General features: G+C 36.4%; 1 protein-coding gene across 1 annotated transcript in view; it reads left to right on the forward strand.

The window, feature by feature from the left end:
- POLK (DNA polymerase kappa) overlaps positions 1-22,374 on the forward strand; it is a 73,899-nt gene that overhangs the window by 8,643 nt on the left and 42,882 nt on the right. Inside the window, exon 2 of the mRNA XM_081233013.1 lies at positions 21,513-21,676. Coding sequence (XP_081089139.1) covers positions 21,521-21,676 — 156 coding nt within the window. The 5' untranslated portion in view covers positions 21,513-21,520. The remainder of the gene's footprint in view (positions 1-21,512; positions 21,677-22,374) is intronic.

The raw sequence follows: 22,374 nt of genomic DNA on the forward strand, positions 1-22,374 counted from the left end.
AGAAGGTAACTTTTACTCCTACCACCTGACAGTGATAAATCCTGTTCTGTAATCGTGTTATCTAATCCTACTTCTACTGGATCTCTGTAGGCCACCTGCTCCAGGTCTTTTTAGTGAAAACAATGGTTATTTGGAATTTTAAAGAAAAAAGGATTGTCCTCATTTGCTGATCTCTTTCCACCAAGTTATCATGTAAACTGTTTAATGAGTCTTGTCACATTAGAAATATTATAAATTGGTAGATCTATTTATGGCTTATAACTCTGTGTGTGACATTCAGCATGTCCCCTAAATGAAGTTGAGAAGTTTAAAAGATTTAAGAGCTCCTCTGCAAGCCTTTTTCCAGTTTAGCCTGTACTACTTGCCCTTTTGAATGCTTTTTTTTTTTCCTTTTCCTGTTTTGACTATTAATCAATCATATTAGCCTGTTAGGCTTAGTGTTCCTGTCAGGCCTATTAAAGAATCGTGTAGTTTCTGCCACTATGGTGATTCCCCCTGAGTTCAGAGTGAGCAAGCAGACAGTCCCTGGGTGAATCCTAGGGCTTCATCCTTAATAACCGTATGACTTTGGTTGTGTATTAAATAAATGCTAACTTAATAAATGGCATTAGTATAACCAGTCTTTTTATTACTATGTATATCCCAATTGTTGTGGTGTTATATGCATTTGTAAAATGATATTTACATAAGTATATCAAAGTGGATATTCATTTACGTAAAATGTGAATGCGTCTATGTCCATTTCTGATGATGTAAGCACCAGTTTCAGAAATATTAGGGGCTACAAGAAACTTGCATGTTTTCATCTTTTATGACATTATACAGAATTCTTTTGTGATAACTTTGTGAGTGTATTCAAATAAGGGGGTCGTATACAAACCTGTAAAGTGAATGTAGGAATATTGAGGGCATTGCTCCCCTGTGTATCTTAAACTTTTGAGTTGGTGCAAAAAAATGATTGTATTTTACCTATCAATAGTCAACATCTGGCCTGCCTATCTCCCAAATTAGTGATTTTCTCTTAGACTTAGATCTTTACAGGTATATTCATATCCAATGTAAGTAACCCAAGTGTACCAGTCTATGAATTAACTTAATTAAAGGATCTGTCAAGTTTTTTAAACAGTTGAACAGATTTTCCAGTGGCTGAGAAAAATACCAAAAGCCGATCATAAAATCTAGTTGAGTAAAAGGAGCCTTGTAGTTAATCTGACCAGTTTATGTGCATTCTTTATGTATGAATGGTCCCCACAGCCAGACAGCTGCAGAATTTCTCTCCTTCCTATATATGCTGGTACCATTTTTTTTTCCCTCATTCCTCCCCTTCCCCTGCATTACTATTGTTTATATGTGTTGTGCATTACTATTGTCTGTTACTATTTTTCTTCCTTTTCTGTTCTTCCTCTACTGTAGCAGTCATTGGCAGTAGTGATGGGAAAAGCAGAGGAGGGAGTAGGTGAGAAATAGTGAGAAGCTAGAAGAAGAAAAAGCTGTAATAGAACCTTCATAACATGCTTTCCATCCTGTTGTAATTGACTTATAGGAATAGTGAAAATTATGTTACGCCTGTTCTTAATTCTTACCTCAGTCCTTTTTCCCACCTCACTATCTCAAGAGCCCCTAAAATTCTCACCATTTTCCCCAGCCCTGTGACTGCTCCTCATATCTTGGTTTCAAATATAGGCTTGATGTCCTTTTACTGTATCCCAGTCTCATATTTTTTCCCTCAATTATGATTCTAAACGATTAGTAGCACTAAGTTAGGTTATCCCTGTTGTGATGATGGATATTTAACTAGGCATTGCCAATATTTACCTTGCTTACTTTCTTTTTCTTTGTTCTGTTTCTAACTACCCACACTCCATTTGGATTGAAAGACTTTGTTTTATTGACATCAATTATTATTATTATTATATTATGCCCATACTGCTAGGACTTGCCTGTTACTCTGATCCTTAAGGTGAGTTTGCATATATATCTTTGACTCCCTTGTGTATTGATTTTTACCATTTAACTCTCCAAGGACAACTTTATTTGAGGGGGGTGGGGGAGGTACTCATTGATACCTTAATACACTGCATACAGCTACTTAGGAATAAGTCACATCTCATGGACAGTTCTAACATTCAGCATTAAGACTGATTTCAGAAACAGAATTTCAAAGAGCATGTAGGCTACCCTTTTGTCCTGTTTCCTGTTGTTCAGAGGAGAGCCAAGTCAGGCATGTTCCAAGCAGAATTATTCTTTCTTACTGTTGAATAAAATTGAAATTGTATTTCATTATCTTTTATTTATATCTATTTGGTTTTGTGGGTTAAAAACTAGTCCGGGGTAGTTGTCATTTAATAGGTTTGACTATAACAGTAAAAAATACTTTAGTCTAAAAAGTACATAGTGTACATATGTAATAGATGAACAGGGATGTTAGTGTCCACTCTCTGCATGTATATATTTTCTTTCTATTTTTCTCCCCAAGCTTTTGAGTCTCTAACTTTTAACCTCTTTTCATTACATTGAGAAATTACATTGAAAAATTATTTTGTTAATATGTTAAAGCCATACTATATAGAGCATTGTGGTATTCTTAAGTATTGGTAGAATCCTCATGATAGTTATTTTGTAAATGTGTTTGCTTTCTGTTTTTCTCCCCAGCCCTTTCATTGTTTCACTTTTACTATAATTTCAGATCCTCTTCTTCTTAGTCAAGTAAGCTGAAAAATATTGTTATGGAATATGTATGCTGTTGTGGTGATATAGTTTATTAATATACAGTTATCTTCATCTTCATTTAAAGTATTTATTAAAGAACTTGCTATATGATGATCCTGATTAAGGTGCTGTAAAAATGAGATATATACATAGACTCATTTTTTCTAGCATACAGAAATGTATGTCTAAGAATGTAGACAATAATGCTAGACTGTTTCAAAATATAGACAAAAATAAATAATAAAACTATTGATATGTTTTTAACAGTTACATTATTATTAAAGAGCAAGTAAAGCTTTAAAATTACCTGTCACATAGTGAGTGTTCAGTATATATGGATTAATGGAATAAGTTTAGTTGGTTGATGATTGAAGGGAAGTTGTAGGAATTGCAATTAACAGGGCCCAGGAGAAAAATCACTAAGCACCATTAAAATTCATGAGAAACTAAAGAACCAAATTCTATCATAGTTTTTTTTAAGGAAGAAGTATCATTTGTTAAGGACCTACTCAATGTCAGACATTGTTTTAGGGTTATTACATCTAGTATTCATTTTTTCACAAAAATCCTGCAAGATGGACATTATCCTATTTTACATGTAAAGAAACTAAAGTTCAAAGAAGTTAAATAAGTTGTCCAAGGTCCTAGCTAGTAAATAGTCTAGCCTGGACTTTTGAACTTCAGAGGCTTATAATATGTCCTTTTTTTTTTTTTCTTTTTCGGTACGTGGGCCTCTCACTGTTGTGGCCTCTCCCATTGCGGAGCACAGGCTCAGCGGCCATGGCTCACGGGCCCAGCCGCTCTGCGGCATGTGGGATCTTCCCAGACCGGGGCACGAACCCGCGTCCCCTGCATAGGCAGGCAGACTCTCAACCACTGCGCCACCAGGGAAGCCCTATACTATGTACTTTTAATACATATACAGTTGTCTCAGTATCCTCTGGGGGTTGGGTTTGTTTCCAGGACCCCGAGGATGCTCAAGTCCCTCGTATAATAGCAGCATAGTATAGTTGGCCTGCCATATCTGCGTTCCACATCTGCGGATTCAGCCAACTGCAGATGCATTGGTTGGTTGAATCCCTGGAGGTGGAAACTGCAGATACCGGAGGGCCAACTTTATTTAGACAAACAGCAACAACTATGATTAGTATTATTAAACATTTAAGCATCTGTTACTTTCTAGGTATGTTGCATACTTTTTCTTTAGTTTGACAATTTTCTTAAAAGAAAATTCATCCACATACATTTTCAAGCTGCAATAACATATTATGTAGCCAGTCTACAATTTTTTTCTATGACTGATAACTAAAGGAGTGTGTTTGCTAGCAAGACTATGTTCTAATTACCCATAAATAATTTTTTAAATTAATTAATTAAATTTTTGGCTGCCTTGGGTCTTCATTGCTGCACGCGGGCTTTCTCTAGTTGTGGCGAGTGGAGGCTACTCTTCGTTGCGGTGCGTGGGCTTCTCATTGTGGTGGCTTCTCTTGTTGCGGAGCACAGCTTACGGGCTTCAGTAGTTGTGACTCGCGGGCTTAGTTGCTCCGCAGCATGTGGGATCTTCCCGTGAGATCTTCCCGGACCAGGGCTCCAACCCACGTCCCCTGCATTGGCGGACACATTCTTAACCACTGCACCACCAAGGAAGTCCCTACCCATAAATAATTTAAGTGATCTCTAGAGCCTGTTGCAATCATCCTTTTGTCCAATGTTGATAAAGGAGTTATGTATTGATTTAACTCTTTTGTATCATGAAAAGTAGTAATTGGCATTTATTATCACTTTATTTTTTATATTTTGGAGTAATTTATGAATAATCTTGAGAAGTAACAATAAAGGGATAGTGAACAACATTGTTATTAGAAATTGTAATAAAAATCAAAACTTAGTAAACATAGGTTTTTATTTCATATTTTCCTGAAATAGGTAATGTTCTTTGAAAGTAACTCTAGCTGCTCATCAACTTTTATGCATGATCCTGGAACTACCCATTTAAAAAATAAAGACCCCAGGGCTTCCCTGGTGGCTCAGTGATTAAGAGTCCGCCTGCCAATGCAGGGGAGACAGGTTCGAGCCCTGGTCCGGGAAGATCCCACATGCCGTGGAGCAGCTAAGCCCGTGTGCCACAACTACTGAAGGCTGTGCTCTGGAGCCCGCGAGCCACAGCTACTGAGCCTGTGTGCCACGACTACTGAAGCCCGCACATCTAGAGCCATACTCCGCGACAAGAGAAGCCACCGCAATGAGAAGCCCACGCACCACAACAAAGAGTAGCCCCCACTCGCCGCAACTAGAGGAAGCCCACGTGCAGCAACGAAGACCCAACACAGCCATAAATAAATAAATAAATAAATAAATATCCCAGATTTCATATGCATCTTTAATAGATGCTAGCTTATCATTACTTCTGGCTCTTTATCTTGCACTTACATCATTCAAATGCAATGACATTAAAAACTTTGACCTCTCATAATCTTGTTAAAGAAAAAAAATTTTCTTTCCTTCATAATTGTAAAACATTTTCATTTTTATATTTATAAACATTAGTTAGAATGAAGGCCAATAAAGTTTTCACTTCTTCATCATCTATTTCTTTCCTGTCCCTTTTGTATAATATCTGCATTAAGCATTTGTGCACTTACAAACTATATTAAGTAACTTTTAGTGCACAAACATCATAAAGGATGAAAGAACAGTGTCATACATCCTGTTAGCAAAATGGGATATTCCAAATTCTTGTTGCAAAATATGCTGTGATGAAGTCCTTCCTGTTGAATGACAAACTGAATGGGAATGCCATATTTGCTTTTTATTCTTAAAAGTGCATTGTTTACTCATTGATTTTTGAGTTTCAGAAAATATATCTATTTGAATCATCTGAAATTTCAGTCCGAGATTTTGCTTATAAAATTAATTTCAGGGCTTCCCTGGTGGCACAGTGGTTGGGAGTCCGCCTGCCGATGCAGGGGACATGGGTTCGTGCTCCGGTACGGGAAGATCCCACATGCCGCGGAGCGGCTGGGCCCGTGAGCCATGGCCGCTGAGCCTGCGCATCCAGAGCCTGTGCTCCGCGATGGGAGAGGCCATAACAGTGAGAGGCCCGCGTACTGCAAAAAAAAAAAAAAAAAAAGTTAAAATTAATTTCACCATCATTATAGTTTAGAATGCTATTAATCTCTTTACATTTATCTTCTGATTTGTCTGATAATTGTGAAACTCTTCTGTCAAATTTCCTATTTTTGCCAGTATGGGCAGAAAATGAAAAATTTAGAACTCTCAACTATGTTTAATGAAAACTACCAAAAAACAAGTCCCCCAAAACAAACAAACAAACAAAACCCTGCAAAAATAGTGTCTTTATGCTTCTCTTATACTTTCTTTCAAAGATATGATACTATCGGGCTTCCCTGGTGGCACAGTGGTTGAGAGTCCACCTGCCGATGCAGGGGACACGGGTTCGTGCCCCGGTCCGGGAAGATCCCACATGCCGCGGAGCGGCTGGGCCCGTGAGCCAACACAATAAGAAAACTGAAGAACAATGTAATAGTGATGATTTATTTTACTACTAGATCATCTTTCTAGATGGTTCCATTCTATTTTCTTATTATTTGAAAAAATAATTGAGTAGTAATGATTAAATAATCCCTAGGATAATAAAATAACAAAATACTCAAGATATAGGAAAAATAAGATCCCTAAGATACCATAAAATATCTTCAGTTTATAGAGATCACTGTAATGTATCTTCAATTTACAAAGGATTCAAATAGATCCATACAGAAATTGCAAGATAAGGTGAATTTTATTCTGATAAAAAAAGAATAATTTTTTTTTGTTCTTTGGAAGATTCCTAAGAAGGAATAAGATTTGAAATATCAATGCTTACAATAAACTTGCTCAAAGAAAAAAACTCGAAAACTAAAATTGAGTCTAATAGATCTTTGTGGTATACCAAGGGTTAATATGACCACATTTCTAATCTTATTTCATAACCAAATCTGAACTAGTTAGAGTAATTTTTAAAAAAATATAAAGTATATAATAAATATCTGACCTTAGGGGCATCTCAATAGGTCATTTTTGTTAGAAATATCTAAAATATTAACAGAATTTTTTGGTTTTTTCACATAGAAAATGCATGGCTATCATGTATATCCCATTGTAGCAAGCATTTCACAGTAGAACCATACTTTATACATCATGATCTAAGAGGATTATTAGAAACCAACCGGAATTCAAGGGAATCAACGACCAACATGGGATATTTACTTTAGCCTCAAGCAGACATATTAAAAGATGTATGAAAACAAAAAAAAGATGTATGAAGTAAAGAAACGCTGGTAAATTCCAAAGACAAAGCCCTTCTCCACAAAGCCCTCTGCTTCTTTCTAGGGATTATTGCTAGTTTTTTATGGAATGAGAACCCAAACTATATTGTGAGTAAGATTAGTATAATGCTTGATATTTCAGGTACATAATTCAAATAAATTTTGTAGGTCATAGTCTTGGAAAAGAAATGTTGGGAATTTTTGAAGCCTTGGAAAGCATTTTTTCTCTTTCTCATTAGGGGAAATTTTAGAAAAAGAGAAAAAAAAATTAAATATATGCAATATGAGGGTAGGAGGGGATGAGGAAGGCAGCTCTGCTGCATATCAGAGACAGAGAAAACCTTCAGATCTTTAAAAGGGCAGATGAAGAGGAAGCAGGAGTAGAAGGAAGTGTTCACGGAGAATATAGGAAACTGGTCTAGATCTGTCCTTTGAAGGAAGGTGAGTTTCTAGGCACATCATGACCAAACTGTTGAAACCAGAGATTAAGAGGAAAAACTTGAAAGCAGTCAGAAAGAAATGACACATCATATATAAGGAACAACAGTTTGAATGACTGTGGTCTTAACAGATATAATGGAGACTAGAAAACAGTGAAGCAACATCTGAAAAGTACTGAAAGAAAACTGTCAACTCAATTCTATGTCTGATGAAAATATCTTTCAAGAATGAAGGTAAGGGACTTCCCTGGCGGCGCAGTGGTTGAGAATCCGCTTGCCAATGCAGAGGACACAGGTTCAATCCCTGGTCCGTGAAGATCCCATGTGCTGCGGAGCAACTAAGCCCACGTGCTGCAACTACTGAAGTCCGCATGTCGTAGAGCCCGTATGCCACAACTACTGAAGCCCGCACACCTAGAGCCCATGCTCCACAGCAAGAGAAGCCACTGCAATGAGGAGCCTGCGCACCACAATGAAGAGTGGCCCCCGCTCACTACAACTAGAGAAAGCCTGCATGCAGCAATGAAGACCCAACGCAGCACCCCCCACCAAAAAAAGAATGAAGGTAAAATAAACCTACTGGCATCTTAGGCAGTATTTATATATTTAGCGTACAGATTTAAAATGTGGGCTCTGGAGACAGAATCTGGATTTGAATTCCAGCTTGGACACCTTCTGTGGTCATGGGTGAATTACATAAATTCTCTAAGCCTCAACTTCCTTATATATTTTACTAATATTTACTCTGTTGGGATAATATCTAAATTAGTGAATAATCATGAAGAATAAATTAGAGAATGCCTCTCAAGCAGTTAGTACCTGCCTAGCATATGGTAAGTTGTTAGAAAATGTTAGTTATCATTTATTCATATTTTCAGCAAATGTAGCTAACCTTCTAGAATTTCATATTTTCTATTTTCATCTGTTTTATTTTTTCCCCGACTTGAGAGAGTTTGGCTGACAGTATTGTAAAACAGAAATCATTTTTGCTGCTACTTTGACTTGTACCCAGACCATACCTAAGAAGCTCTCATTTTCAGAGGAAGTCTTTCTTTTTATGAATAATGCTTTCACTTTATTTCATGTGTCACTTTAGGGAGAAATATAGGACCTTTTATTTTATTTACTTTTGGGGGGGTGGGGGACAAGGTTCTGGTCTCAAGATACAATCAGTGCCCATTTTGTTTTCAGTGTCATTAAAGTACAATTAACTTTATTTTTTTTTTTAAATATTTATTTATTTGTTTGCAACAGGTCTTAGTTGTGGCAGGCGGGCTCCTTAGTTGCAGCTCCAGGGCTCCTTAGTTGCGACATGAGAACTCTTAGTTGTGCCATGCATGTGGGATCTAGTTCCCTGACCAGGGATCGAACCAGGGCCCCCTGCATTGGGGAGTGCAGAGTCTTATCCACTGTGCCACCAGGGAAGTCCCTAGGGCCTTTTATTTTGATAATTGATTTTTATTTAAGTTATTAGGTAAGACAATGCCTGGTAAAAACGAACTGTTTATTTTAGTTGCTATGATTATTGAAGAAATTGCCCTTTGGATCACTAGGAAGATCTGCAGTTGATCCCCAAATGTATTTTTCTTTGTATAGTGTTTCTCACATGTCAGGATACTCTTTTAAAAGTTCCTGGTTTTTAGAAAAGTCTGAATGAACATCATATTTTCATAATTTTATTTTAGTTTTCTTGTTATTATTTCATGTTCTTCATCTGAAGACTTCCTAGGCTTAAGAGAGTTTTCAAGACCATGATGTCATTTAAAAATAAATTTAGACCCTAACTTGTGCTTTCTATTACAGTGAATGTATGATATTTTATCTATTATCATTCACACTACTTTGATGTTACTTCCATATCAGTCTACAAAACAACTACTCTTGTTTTTTTTTTAATTTTACTAATTTTCTATTTCATCTTCTTTGTATTTATAGTGTAGTGGTTAAGTGTGATGGCTTTGAAGCCAAATCTGAAATAGTTGCAAATCTCTATGACCTTATCTAAGATATTTACTAAATCTGCACTTCTGTTTCCTCATCTCTCCAGAAAATTAAATAGGATAATGCATGTAAAACACTGTAAGATCCAAATGCTAACTTTTGATTGCATTTAAAAAGACTTAACTGAGGTGTTACCATTAATTCTATTGCTTCCTGTATATTAATCTGCCCATCAGCCACTCATTCAGCATACATTTATTAAATAACAGGCTCAATGACCTAGCACTGTACCAGTTTTTGCCCTCTTGGAAGTTTATATTTTAGTTGTACTAAGTATAAAAAATATTGCCTAATTTTTTTTGCACAGATTCTAGGAGAAAAAGTTATTTGGCATAAAAGTTACTTAGTTGATCAGTTTATTAGTATGTTTACAGTTTTCACCTTTATTCAAATGAAAACAGTTGGGGAGTTCCTTGGTGGTCCAGTGGTTAGGACTCTGGGAACTAAGATGCTACAAGCTGCGTGGGGCAGCAAAAGAAGGAAGGAAAGAAAGGAAGAAAGAAAGAAGGAAAGAAGGAAAGGAAGGAAGGAAGGAAGGAGGGAAGGGTAGAAGGAAGGAAGGAAGAAAGAAAACAGCTGTTTTAAAGCACTGCTACTCAAAATGTGGTCTGTAGACTGGTGGTGTTCCATGCTGAGATAATTACAAAATTTGATAGTAAGCTGTAAATATATATATATTTTTAAAAGCTATATATGTTAACTATCTCACCGTTTCTATGCATCAAGAATCCTGGTGGGGCTTAACTGAGTGCCTTTGGCTCGTAAGGTTGCAGTCAAGCTTTTATGCAGGGCTGCAGTCTTATCTGAAGACTTGACTAGAGGAGGATCTACTTCTAAGCTCACACACATGGAGCTCTTCGCAGGGCTGCTTCACATGGCAGCTGGCTTCCCCAGAGTGAGTAATCCAAGTGAGAATGAGAATATTCAAGATGGACATCACATTGTTTTATAACCCATTCTTGGACATGACATCTTATCACTTCTGCTGTATTCTGTCTTTAAGAAGTGGGTCACTGAATTACACATAGAAGTTTTTTGTTGTGCCTTTTTGTTGTTTTTCCTAGCATCTGTGAAGTATTATTAAAGATAATTATTTTAGTAGTATTAGGAAATGGCTATTTCATTTGTAAATGAAATTTTGTTTCTTATTGTACTTGGCAGTATAGAAATGAGTGCTTCACATGCTGGAAGCTACTGTCAACACTTGATCAATTTTCATAATTTTATATCGTGTGCAGATTTAATAGCAAGGTTAGTTAACCATAATTTACTGGCATTGGGCAAGGGCTTTTTGGCAAAAATATTAACTTAGTGGGTTTTGCAAATATGCTAATGCCATTATGGTTTAAAATTCTGAAGTCTGATAAATTGAAGTTCTCCCTTTAGTAAAAACCAATACTTTGTTTTAACAGTTTATAATTATAATCATATAGCAAGAAGCCAGATTTTAAGTCCCAAAACAAGATTGCTATTAGTCTTAGCTCTAAACCTTTGAGTAAAGGAGGTAACAAGTTATATGGTTCTAATCTCTGTTGAAATAAATGGATGCTATTTTCAGAATCTGCTTGACTCCCAACCTTTCAGGCTGGTAAGGAAGGTAGAAACATTTCCAATGATTATTAGATTGGAAATGAAAAAGAAAAATTCCATAAGGAAACCAAAGCAAGGGATTCATTTTCCTTTTTTAAAGAAAATTATGGTGTCCTACAGAGACAGAGATACATCTTGCTTACCTGTGAAGGTTATATAATACAAGTGCATTTTTAGATTAAGGGATGAAAATTATTTGTTAATGTGAGCATTTAGCAGATATTTACATTTTTAGAATATACATATTCTAAGCTAGAGTTCCAGAGATTGTCTTGGGAATATTCTGGAATTTAATTAAAAGCCTTACTCTGAAAACTTGATTTATTCTTACAAGTATATTAATGTGATTTTTTTAATATTAAAAATGCATTTATTTGTCAAGCTTCATTAATATAAAGTATTTCTGTACATATTCTAGACAGTAGTATACGTGATTTTTAAATCAGTCATGCCAAACATGACAGTGCATTCATACAAGTTAATCATTATGAGATCGAATTCAACATTAGGTATTAATGTTGAAATTTCAAATATGTCTAGACTTGATTACCTTAATATTATATTCATACACTTAAGGTAAACTAAACTATAATTGCTTGGTATCTTGATTTGAATTTTAGGATCATGTCAGTGGTACAGCCTTAAAAGCCATGAAGAATATTCATGGCTTTTGGTTCACTGAGTTCCACAGGATCCAAAGGGTGGGTGCCATTTGTTCTTTCCAACTTCCCTAAAGTTAGGTGACATTTCTTGTGTATGGAGATGAGGGAGATTGTGTGTGTGATTTTTTTCACTTGTCATTTATTTAGTAATGAAGATCTTTCTTATTTTTCTATCATTTCTCAATCGATTACAGGCTCATATTTACAGCCAGGCCTGTAGGCTTCATCACATTTTAGAGAAATAAGTAAGAATGAAAGTGAGAGGAGAGACTCCACATTTGTTGCATGCATACTATATGTTTACTGTGCTGTGGGCTCTTATATATATCACACATTTAATCCTCAGAAACCCTGAAAAGTAAGTTTTGCAGAGCAGAATACCAAGATTCATACACCTTGAAATCACATAAATTGCCTAAGAAGACACAATTTAGTTAAGTTTCACAGTTTAAGTTTCAGTCCAGGTCTTTCTGGCTTCAAAGCACATACTCTTTTTTTTTTTTTTTAATAAATTTATTTATTTATATTTGGCTGTGTTGGGTCTTTGTTGCTGCGCGTGGGCTTTTTTTTTTTTTTTTTTTTTTTTTGCGGTATGTGGGCCTCTCACTGTTGTGGCCTCTCCCGTTGCGGAGCACAGGCTCCGGACGCACAGGCTCAGCGGCCATGGCTCACGGGCCCAGCCGCTCCGCGGCATGTGGGATCTTCCCAGACCGGGGCACGAACCCGTTTCCCCTGCATCGGCAGGGGGACTCTCAACCACTGCACCACCAGGGAAGCCCAGCGGGCTTTCTTTAGTTGTGGCCAGTGGGGGCTACTCATTGCAGTGCGCAGGCTTCTCATTGCAGTGGCTTCTCTTGTTGCGGAGCATGGGCTCTAGGCACACGGGCTTCAGCAGTAGTTTTCGCACGTGGGCTCAGTAGTTGTGGCTCACGGGCTCTAGAGCGCAGGCTCAGTAGTTGTGGCGCACGGGCTTAGTTGCTCCACGGCATGTGGGATCTTTCTGGACCAGGGCTCGAACCCGTGTCCCCTGCACTGGCGGGCAGATTCTTAACCCCTGTGCCACCAGGGAAGTCCCCAAAGCACATACTTTTTGCACTGTGTCAAAATTTCTCTTAGAACTGAACTCTTTTTATTAAGTCTTCTGAGTATTAAAATAAGCAGTTAGCATATTTAGATCTAGTTATGAAAAAAATAGGTATCAGTAAGTCTGGACTACTTTTGCTTTTATGGGTTAATAACATTAGTTAACATAAATGACTTTTATTGTATAAGAGATGATAGTTTAATAAACTATTCTAGCTCAGTGTTTTACAAGGGTTTTTAAATTTATGCTCCTTTCACAAACCTTCCTTTAATGTTATTTGATGCTTCAGAACAAGTTTAGTATCACTAAAACCAAATCATTATTACCCAACCATTTATAGCATATAACCCTGAAAGAGATCATCTCATCAAGAATAATTATTTTTGCTAATTTAATATAAATTCCAGATCCTTTGTTATCAGAGGCTCTTCTATGTCATGTCTATTTAAATGTATTTTCCTAACTATGTTAGTAATAATTTACAAATAGGTTGTTAATTTTTAAAACCAAAGTTCTTTTAACAGAGTATAATCTGAACAGAAGTCAGATACTTATGGAGTTTTTTATTTATTAGGGCGGGGGGAGGCATGTGGATTTATTTTAAATCATTTTGGGTTAACTACTACAAAATCACAACTTCTTACTAATTTTTTTTTCCTATGATTGGCAGATTTTTCTGGATGTTTAATTTTTTGTTTCTGGTTTTCAGGCATGTATAAGACCAGGAAGAAAACATAATAATAATGATTTTTAGAGCCTGACTTCTTATGGAAACCATCTTTTAAAATTCATCAATAGTAAACGATTGTCAGCTGAAAACTGTTAGTTCAGTCTTGGAGTTGGTAACAATTTCAGTATATATCAGTGTTCACACAGGTATTTCTAAGGAATCAGGAGAACCAAAGAAATGAAGCTTATTATTAACTTTTCCTTTTCTTTAGGCTACCTATTCTTTTACTTTAGTGATAGAATATATATGAAGAAATTATAAGAGAGCTGTACAGCATTTGTAGAACAAAGATTTAAGGAAAAGTTTGAGATTTCATGTGAAAGGGTTACGTTGCTAAAAATATTTTAAACTCCTGCTGTAGACTGTTAGAGCTATTTAAGAAATCAGCAGTGGATCAAGATTAGGGCTCAGAAAAAATTGGAGCCATTTGGCAGAGGAGGTAATTGAAGTGATCATTTTCCCAGGATAGGAAAATAAAATAATATCCTGTACAACTCGTTCTGACTTTATTAAATATTTTCCTTCTAATAATATAGGAGATAGTATAGTGATAATATAATAGTTGAAATTTCCTACTAGTGGTGTAACCTTCCCTTATTATCCTGGCTTCTTATGCAATTCTATATTAAATTGGTAACATTTGAGATTGTAGAATTTTAAAAATTATTACAATACCCAAAATGGTACCACAAGAGAACCTTTTCCTCCTTTTCTAAGACCATATGTATTCAACTATCCCTTAAGGTTTGTGTGCTTTACTATATACCTCAACTAAAATAATTAATCTGTTTGGTATCACGTCTACAAAAGTAAATATTTTTGCTGACTTGATCTAATACCCAATGAAAGAACCTCTTGGCCTACCTCCTTTGTGTGAGTATAAACAAAGTTTTCCTTGTTAAAGAACCTGGAAGACTTTTTACAAAATATGCAACTCATCATCAGAATAGGAATGTATAAACTGAGCTTTGGGAATTTACCTTTGAACTGATTTTTTTTTTTTTTTTTTGGCCACACCACGCAGCATGTGGGCTCTTAGTTCCCCAACCAGGGATCAAACCTGTGCCCCCTGCATTGGAAGTGTGGAGTCTTAACCACTGGATTGCCAAGAAAGTCCCTGAACTGATGTTTAGTTAATGTGTTTTGTATCAGGATATATTTCATTCTGTACTAAGAAGCAGATAATTTCAATTTATTATTCTCTAAGTGCGAATTTTATACATCTGTAGGATTATGTAGAGTGTAGGGTTTTTGACTGCCTTCTGTCTCATTCATCTTTGAAATAAATTAAATTAATAGGCAACTCAGGAAAGAAAAATACAATTGAAGAGAATATATGCATGGTTCTCTCTTAAAGAATAGACCTTAAATCCTTGGTGAAAGGTTGAGGGTTTTTTTGGCCAAGCCATGTGGTTTATGGGATCTTAGTTCCTCAACCAGGGATTGAACCCAGGGGACAGCAGTGAAAGCACCAAGTCCTAACCACTGGACCACCAGGGAACTCCCAACTTAAGTTTTCTTTTAGCATACATCCCCTTGGTTTAAGATCTGTGGGGTTACATTATTTCTGTTATTTCTCTCAGTGATACATATAAATTTTTAAATATTGCAGATAATCCTATCTCAAATAATTTTGAAATTTTTGTACATCTTATTTTGCAAAGATATAAAAAGCTAAAGCTAAAAATACAGAGGTGCCTCTGTGCTTTAATTCCCATCATATAGAAATTGTAGAGACTTCCCTGGTGGCACAGTGGCTAGCCTGCCAACGCAGGGGATACAGGTTCAAGCCCTGGTCCAGGAAGATCCCACATGCCGCGGAACAATTAAGCCCGCATGCCACAACTACTGAGCCTGGGCTCTAGAGCCCACGAGCCACAACTACTGAGCCCGTGTGCCACAGCTACTGAAGTCTGTGCATCTAGAGCCCGTGCTCCACAACAAGAGAAGCTACCGCAATGAGAAGCCCGTGTGACACAACGAAGAGTAGCCGCCGCTCACTGCAACTAGGGAAAGCCTGTGCACAGCAATGAAGACCCAACACAGCCAAAAATAAATTAAATAAATAAATTTATTTTTTAAATGTTAATTTCTTAAAAAAATTGTAGGCATGCAGTTTGAGTGTATATGTTTATATATGTGTGTGTAAAATAATTGGAGAGGAACATGTTAACAAATTAATCTGTTAAATCTTGGGGTTGTGATTTTTTAATTTTCTTGAAAATTTAAAAAACTTTTTTGTAAGCAATGAAAATGAAAAAGAAAACTTTAAGTCAGGCATTAATTTGGAAATTACTACATTAAAATTAGAGTAATATTCTTAATTTGATACATTTAATTCACTGTATTTAAGTGTAGATTGTAAAAAGAACATTTAATCACAGTCTGAAGTTTTGTACTGGGTGCTTAATCTGTTCAGACATTAAATATTTGAACATTTGAGGGATTTAAAAATAATATTTGTTCTTAAGACATATAAAGGTTTTCTGAGGGGGTGGTTATTGAGTTTGGTTATTTACAGTATGTTAGAAATAGGAAGCAAGCTCTGTCTAGGAGCCTACTATAGTTTAGTTTTCCCTCCTCCTCTTTCCCCTCTTCCTTCCCCTCCTGCTTGATCCTCTCCTTCGCTCTCTGTTACCCTTAGTATATTTTTACCTGTTTCCTGGTAGATTAATTCCAGGTGACTTTGGTCAATATGCTAAGCACTTGTGATACTGTTTACATAGTTTTATGCACTTTTTTTTTTTTTTTTTTTTGGCGGTACGTGGGCCTCTCACTGTTGTGGCCTCTCCCGTTGCGGAGCACACGCTCCGGACGCGCAGGCTCCGGACGCGCGGGCTCAGCGGCCATGGCTCATGGGCCCAGCCACTCCGCGGCATGTGGGATCCTCCCGGACCGGGGCACGAACCCGTGTCCCCTACATCGGCAGGCGGACTCTCAACCACTGCACCACCAGGGAAGCCCTTGTGTGCTTTTTATACGGAGGAGGAGCCCTACCGCAGAAAACTTCTTTCTTAGAATTCCTTCTGAAAAATTCTAATTTTCCTTTCTTACTATCACCAAAACAGAGGTTGGCCTTACATTTTTAAAGTGGTAACCTGAATAGTCAGTGGTAGACTCAGACTGGAAGAATTTGAATATTTTCAGAGAAAATGTGCTTTTAAACCAATATGCTAAACCACAAGAACCCAGAGTTCTTTCCTTTGAGCTGTGCATTACTGTTTGTGCAGCTTCTGAATTGAAGTTAACAGACTGTATTCTGTAATATTGAACTATAAAAATGTTTGACTATTCTCTTTCTCAAAAAATTTTTTTGTTTATAAGTCACAGTTATATCCATTCATAGACCTTGGGACTATATATGTGAGTGCATAGTAATCGTAGGACAAATACTTCTTTGGAAGCAAAACAAACAAAATTCATCTATATGATCTGTGAACATTAGCTTTTTCTCAAGGATGCTCACAGTGTACCCTGTTCCCTTTTAGAGTCTCTTTATCTTAAAGAGCGACGTAAGAAAAGTAGGACTAGTGATTTTCACAGCTCTGGAAATTTGGCTTAACTTTAATAATAATAATAAATAATAAGTATTGATTGTGAGTTTATCATGTACCAGACATCATACTAGGCACTCCCATTATATGCTGTCCTTACAAAGCCATTTGAAGTAGTACTAAATCTCACTTCCCACAAAAATATGGAAATTATCATACTTTGTTATATTACGTGATCATCTCTGCTAGAAGCTCCCCCTTTCAATTTGTGGACTTCTAGATAAAGAAATTCAGAGCTAATGGGAAGAATACAGATAACCAGTGCTAATGAGAAATCTTAGAAATTTGAAAATAACAGAAATACTAACCAATAACAACAAAAGCAGACTCACCATAGTAACACAAATGATAGTACCAAAAGGAACTCATAGAGATCCAAGTATGCTAAAACTTAGTATGTTATTACCTTTGTCCATTGATTTTTCTTAGATTTAGATATAATTGAAAAATATTAATCAAACAAATTAAATTTAACAAAGTAACTTAATTTCCCAAGGTAGAAATACCAGCTAGAATTTTTTAATATTAATGGAGCCTAGCATTCTAATATGTAAATTCAAAATATTCTTATATTATAATAGAAGTCCTGAAAGCTTTAATAAACCAATTTAACCATGAAATATCATAGGAAAATAAGGCTTATAAAATCAAAAGTGGTTAAGCTCATATACTTTCCTTACATATGTAATATTGAAATAAGGGAAAACAACGTATTTTTAAATTAACTTCAGAAAAGCAGTTTTTCTCCCAATCTTTTAATGTGATTATGTGAACTTGCTATGTGAATAAAAAAATGAGAAAATGATATAAACTGTATTTGATCATTTAACAAATGTTTATTGACCACCTACTCTGTGCCAAGCACTGTTTGAGGCATTTGGTATACATCAGTGGGGAAGAAAGTTCCCTGCCCTCATGGAACTTACATTTTCACAGGAGAGGTAGACAATAAACATAATAAGTAAGTAAACTTATGTTAGGGAATGATAAACATAATAAGTAAGTAAACTATGAAAAGCAATGGGGCATTGGACAGAGGGTGAAGGAGGGATAATCAGGCTACAATTTTAAATAGGGAAGTCAGGATATGCCCTTATTAAGAAGGTGACATTTAAGCCAAGACTTGAAGGAGATAAGGGGGTTTAGACAAGAGGATATCTGGCCAAAGAACCCTCGAGGAGGAAGGAACAGCCAGTGCAAAAGGCCTCCAGATCAGAGTGTGCCTCGCTGATTTGAGGAACAGCAAAGTTGGAAAACCGTGAGCAAGGGGGAGAGTATTAGGTATGAGGGTAGACAGGTAACAGGTAATAGGGATACAGATTCTGTAAAGATTTGGGGTTTTATTCTGGAGTGAGATGAGGTGCCATTGTACAGTTTTTATTAGAGGAGTGATATGACCTAACTCATAATTTAGAAGAATCAGTTGGGCTACTGTGTTGATAATTGACTATAGGAGGGCAAGGGTAGGAACAGAGACTATTTAAGATTATTGCTATTGCAATAATCCAGGCAAGAAATAATGGTGGTTCAGACTAGTGTGAAAGCAGTGAAAATAGTGAGAGGAGGTTACGTTCAGGGTGCATTTTGAAAGTAGAGCCCACAGGATTTCCTGACAGTTTGGATGTGGGGTGTGATAAAGAGGAGAGTCAGGAATCACTACAAGGTTTTTTGCATGACCAATTGGAAGGGATTAGAGTTGCCCTCAACTGAGATGAGGAAGGCTGAAAGTAGAGCTGGTTTTGGGGATGGAGGCAGAGAATTGAGAAGGTCAATTTCAGACTTGCTAAATTTGAGATGTCAGGCAGGCATTTGGACTAGAGCTGTAAACTTGCAAGTCATTAGCATGTAGATGATAGTAAGTCTGTGCCCATGAAACTGGATATATGTTACCTGGTGATGGGGCATCAACAAGGCAGCAAGGTGGGAATTTCCTGGCGGTTCAGTGGTTAGGGCTCCGGGCTCTCACTGCCAAGGGCCCAGGTTTGATCCCTGGTCGGGGAACTAATATCCCCACAAGCCACTCAGTGCGGCCAAAAAAAAAAAAAAAAGGCAGCAAGGTAATGAAAACTAACTTTACCTATCTCACAACTTTGCCTGGTGCCAGTATTGCTGATAGCCCAGTTCTTCTCGCCAATTAAGGACCAACACCAATTCTCAGAGTTTTGGGGCTAAGTAATATACTATATGTGAAGTAGTAGGCATTCAATAATTGTTTCTTTTCCTTTCGTACATTTTAACATTTAAAGGACAAGGCAGCTTAAATGTAGGATGTCTGCATTTAGCCTCTTCAGTAGTGTTGGTTTGGGGAAATTATGAATGAATTACATTGACCTGTTTTACTAGAAAAAGAAATTATTGGATTACTAAAGCATAAGGCAAAATACAGGATAATATTAGGCTGAATATGAAAGCTGAAGAGAAAAAAATTCAAATGATAAGAACAGAAGATCAACCTATATTCCCTTAGGTACCTAGAAACAACATCACTAGTGGTTCCAATACTTTAGGGCACATTGGAATTATCTGGGCATCTCTTAAAAATACTGGTATCTGGCTCCTACTCCCAGAATTTCTGATTTATTTGGTATGGGATACAACCTGGGCATCCAGAGTTTTAAGATCCCTCCAGACATCCCTCTAATGTGTCGCAAAGTTTGAGAACTACTGCGTTATACACTTTTTTTGTTCTAATGGAACTGTCACTAATAATCACAGTATTCAAATTTCCTTCCATAATTTATTTTATTCTTCGCTGGTGTCAAAAATGGAAGCAGCTATCAAGAAAAGGTCCTATTGGGCTTCCCTGGTGGCGCAGTGGTTGAGAGTCCGCCTGCCGATGCAGGGGAAACGGGTTCGTGCCCCGGTCCGGGAAGATCCCACATGCTGCGGAGCGGCTGGGCCCGTGAGCCATGGCCGCTGAGCCTGCGCATACGGAGCCTGTGCTCTGCAACGGGAGGGGCCACAACAGTGAGAGGCCCGCGTATAGCAAAAAAAAAAAAAAAGAAAAGGTCCTATTGAGGGCATTATCTAAGTGAAATAAGTCAGAGAAATTCAAATACCGTATGATCTTACTTATATGTGGAATCTAAAAACAAAAACAAAAAACAACTCACAGAGAACAGATTGGTGGTTGCCAGTGGCAGGGATGGGGCGTGGATGGGAGGGGTGAGGGGTAAGGGGATGGGGGAAATAGGTAAAGGGAGTAAAAAGGTATAAACTTTCAATTATAAAATAAGTCATGGAGATGTACAGCATGGTGACTATAGTTAATAATACTGTATTGTATACTTGAAAGTTGCTAAGAGTGTAGATCTTAAAAGTTCTCATCACACGAAAAAAAAACTATATATGATGATGGATGTTAAATAGAAAGAAAAGAAAAGAAGGGAAGGGAAGAGGAGGGGAGTGGTGGGGAGGGAAGGTCCTCAAGGCAGAGTAGAATAAGTGAACCCTCTGTAAATCATGCAAATCACTGCCATAATTTGTTGTAGATTCATGGCAACTATTCACCTGGCCATTTATTTGTAGTATAAGTGAACCCCAAATTGGGGGCAGCTGTGATGTCATGGTAGCTGCTTTAGACTTGGAGTAAGAAGACTTGGATTGAAATCCTAGTTCTTTTGCATATTATCAGATAATTATCATAATTGCTTATTATCAATTATTATCATAATTACCCATTGTGATGGGCAATTCATTTAACCTTCCTGAAATTCAAATTTCTTTCTCCCTAACATGAGAATGAGCAAGTCTATTTTGCATGGTTGTAATAATTGTTTTTAAAAGTGAATGTATGTGAAGGTAAATTATAAAGAATTATATAAAGACACTAAAGAATTATTATTTGAAATCAACCTTAGAAGTGACATAACATTGTAAAATGTAATGATTTCCTGGAAGTGGATAGATATTTCTTCCTATATTTTTTCACTGATTTAAGAATGGAACTCTGCAAACAGTAGGTAATAAATGTTTTTGATCTTAATGTTAGGCAGGGAAATTGTTATTTTGTATTTATTTCTTTTACAGTGTATTAATATGGGAAAAACATGAACTGTCGGACACAGATGTTGTCACTTATTATCAAATTTGTGTCGCTAGGCATGTTCTAAAACTTAGGTTTCTTTTCTATTTATCTCTACCTTTCAGGGCTGCTATGTAAAATTCACGTGTAAAGCACCAAGCATAGTGGCTAGCACAGGTTGGCAGGAAATGTTGATTCCTTTCTTCCCTCCAAGAGTATGATAATCTTGGGATAATAATTTTAAAATCTGAGTAATAATTATTTCTCCATAACCAAAAAATCTTAACTGTCATTTTTATTTTGCTGATTTCTATATCATTTTAACTTTTAAATGTCCACCCCTCTCCCAAAAAAGCCATTTTAACTTTAACTTTTTTTTTTTACTTTAAGTTTACACCATGGATAGCACAGAGGAGAAGAATAACAGCGCAAAGGAGAAGAATGACAATTACAAAGGTGATCTTCTGCTACGGATGGGACTTAATGATAATAAAGCCGGAATGGAAGGATTAGATAAAGAGAAAATTAACAAAATTATAATGGAAGCCACAAAGGTATGTTTCTTTTTTCTTTCAATATCTTTAATTTAGTAACTTTTTAACTTTCTGTTTAAAAGAAAATTAGTGTTTTAAATATCCTTTTAATTATAATTTTTAATATTTTAATATATAAAGTTATTAAGCTACAATGCATATAGAATAATTTCCCTTCTCTTCTGTTGCTTTTGCCATCCAGTTTTCTACTTCACATGCACATAGTATGCATGTTAAAGCAAAATAACGTATATCTTCTTTTTCACCCTTTTTTTTTCACCCCAATAGGAGAATAGTACAATTGTGGGTTTTTTGTTTTTATTTCAGTTAATATATCTTTGAAGTCTTTCTGTATAAGAAACTAGAGATCTTCATTCTTTTTTATGCCTGCATATGTGGATATACTATACTTTATTGAACTAGTCAGAATCTTTATGGATGGACATATAGTAAGTCATTTCTAGTCTTTCATTTTTACAAACAATACTACAGTGAATAAGCTTGTATTTCATAACTTTACATATGTGCAAATATAACTATAGGAGAGATTCCCAGAAGTGGAATTATTCCACCAAATACATATAGCATGAAAGGATATATGCATGTGCAGTTTTTAATTAATTGTGCAATTGGCCTCCATAGTAGTTGTATCAATTTACATTTCCACTGCCAATATGTGAGACTATGTTTTACCATGCTGCAACCATACCAACATAGTG

This window comes from Mesoplodon bidens, assembly GCF_964165515.1.
Source record: "Mesoplodon bidens genome assembly, chromosome: 4".
NCBI lineage: Eukaryota > Metazoa > Chordata > Mammalia > Artiodactyla > Ziphiidae > Mesoplodon > Mesoplodon bidens.